The sequence below is a fragment of the Grampus griseus genome, assembly GCF_964374135.1.
Source record: "Grampus griseus genome assembly, chromosome: 6".
In the NCBI taxonomy this organism is placed as follows: domain Eukaryota; kingdom Metazoa; phylum Chordata; class Mammalia; order Artiodactyla; family Delphinidae; genus Grampus; species Grampus griseus.
Window position 1 is genome coordinate 93,017,862 of NC_139000.1, and position 2,329 is coordinate 93,020,190.

Below are 2,329 nucleotides of genomic sequence, written 5' to 3' on the forward strand. Positions count from 1 at the left end.
TTTTTAAAACTTTTTCCTTTTAAGGACTTAAGAAAAACAAAAAGGCGAGATGAAATCTGCAGGCTCCAGTCTGCCTGGTAACACTCCGACAAAAGCGGCAGATTTGAGGCATTGTCATCCCCCGCACCCCTCCCCACGTGGCCTTCTGGCACGAGCCTCCGGCCGCCGCCTCATTTGCATCAGAAAGCGGGCGCGGGCCAATGGGCGCGCAGGCTCGCGCCAGCTGGCTGTGCCAAGGGCCCAGCCTATATAAGGGCGCGCGGCGGCGCCGAGTCTAAGTAGCTGGTGGTAGGCGCGCCGGTGTGGGCAGTAGACCTTCTTGTCTTCGCTCGCGTCCGCTCCGCCCTCTCCTCTTGTGGATAATTTGCTGCTCGCCAATCGCAACATGACTCTGGAAGAAGTTCGCGGCCAGGACACGGTTCCCGAAAGCACGGCCAGGTAGCTCGGCGCCGAGCGTCGGAGGTCTTTGGGCTCGGGGATCCTGATCCTGCCCTGGTCGCGGCTGGTTGGGCGTCAGTCTTCGAGCCCGCTGGGGTGGGAACCCGCTGGGTGGAAGCCGGGCGAGAGTGTGCCGGCTGGGCCGGGGGTACGGCACTGAACTGGCGCGCCGGACTTGGGCGCTGGGGGTGCGTCCCCGGGCCTGAGGATCCCGGCGCACCCTCCTGCTAGTCCCCGCTCACGGCGCTGGCTCGTCCGCAGGATGCAGGGCGCCGGGAAAGCGCTGCACGAGCTGCTGCTGTCTGCGCAACGCCAGGGTTGCCTCACCGCCGGCGTCTACGAGTCCGCCAAAGTTCTGAACGTGTGAGTATAGACGCGGCCCGGGCAAGGCGAGCGGGGCGGGAGGAGCGGCAGGGAGACCGGGGAGATGGCGGCGAGGGACACCCCGGGCTCCCCGACCCGACCTCAACCACCTCCTGCTCGCCCGCGCAGGGACCCCGACAACGTGACTTTCTGCGTGCTGGCTGCCGACGAGGAGGACGAGGGCGACATTGCGCTGCAGATCCACTTCACTTTGATCCAGGCGTTCTGCTGTGAGAACGACATAGACATCGTGCGCGTGGGCGACGTGCAGAGGCTGGCGGCGATCGTGGGTACCGGCGACGAGGCGGGTGCGCCGGGGGACCTGCACTGCATCCTCATTTCGGTGAGTGTCGCCTTCGTCCCGATGTCGTCCCCGCCCCCGTCATCGGCCAGTGGCCAGCCAGGCTGACCTCTGCGCTCTCCCCGCAGAACCCCAACGAGGACGCATGGAAGGACCCCGCCTTGGAGAAACTCAGCCTGTTCTGCGAGGAGAGTCGCAGCGTCAACGACTGGGTGCCCAATATCACCCTCCCCGAGTGACAGCCCCGCGGGTATCCTTGGTCTGATCGACGTGGTGACGCCCCGGGGCGCCTAGCGCGGGGCTGGCTCTGTGGATGCGCCCTCCGAGGGCGCCGGAGTGCGGCGTGGAGACTGGCAGGCGGGGGCGCGTGGAGAGCGGCGAGGAGGTGCGGCTCCCTCCCGAGGAGGGGCCCGCCGGCGGCGGCAGGGGCAGGCTGGCCCCAGCCCAGGACTCTACAAGTGTGGGGAGCGGCTGCTCGCCCAGGAAGGCCGGAGGCGGGACCTTGGCCGCGCGGCCGAGAAGGACGGACTGGCCGGGCAGGAGTGACTCAGCAGCCTGTACTCCCGGCAGAAAGGAGGAGAAAGGCAAGGCCAGGCGGCCTGGACTTGTACAACAGTTACAGGAGCTCTGACGGATTTAGCAGTATGCACTGCTGTTTCAAAACGGACACGGGTGATGCTTCATTTTCTAAAGGATTATGCTGCTGCAGCTTTGAGTTTTACAATAAACGTACTGAAACAAACTTATTCTCTTTATTGAAGGCAGGGGATCTTTGTCTGCGGGGAGGTGGTTTGCAGGGCTGTTGACTTCTGAAATTCACGAACTCGATGGCACTTGTTCCATCTTCCTGTTGGGGCTGAATTACAGGCTCCTGGGGTGCTGGAAGTGGGGGAGGGGACGCCAGCTGAGTGTTAGGGCAGAACTTGAGCCCTGCTCCTATTTCTCTCCCTTTAGGAAAAATTTTAAACTCTCAAGACAGGAGCATACTTGGGATAAGACATCAGTGCAGCAGCTGGCCATCGAACCTGATAACAGAGGCCTTTCCCTCCCCTGCCCCTCTCTCTTCTCTGCCCCCTCCTTTCCAACAGCTGCTTATCAGAACAGCTTGCAGGATGCAGCCAGCGCCTTCCTGCACAATGAGCTTTGCCTTCTGCAGGCGCTGCCCTTTGTGGTCCCTGAGGATGGTGGCAGACTGCTCTCAGGAACCTTTTCCTCTTAAAGGAATGG

General features: G+C 62.7%; 1 protein-coding gene across 1 annotated transcript; it reads left to right on the plus strand.

Moving 5' to 3' along the window:
- The first annotated feature begins 216 nt into the window (after positions 1-216).
- Positions 217-1,844, plus strand: GADD45G (growth arrest and DNA damage inducible gamma). Its single transcript, XM_082656674.1, has 4 exons — positions 217-438; positions 700-801; positions 931-1,144; positions 1,231-1,844. The coding sequence occupies exons 1-4, from the start codon at positions 386-388 to the stop codon at positions 1,339-1,341; spliced, it is 480 nt and encodes a 159-aa protein (XP_082512800.1). The 5' UTR covers positions 217-385; the 3' UTR covers positions 1,342-1,844.
- Positions 1,845-2,329: the final 485 nt, after the last annotated feature.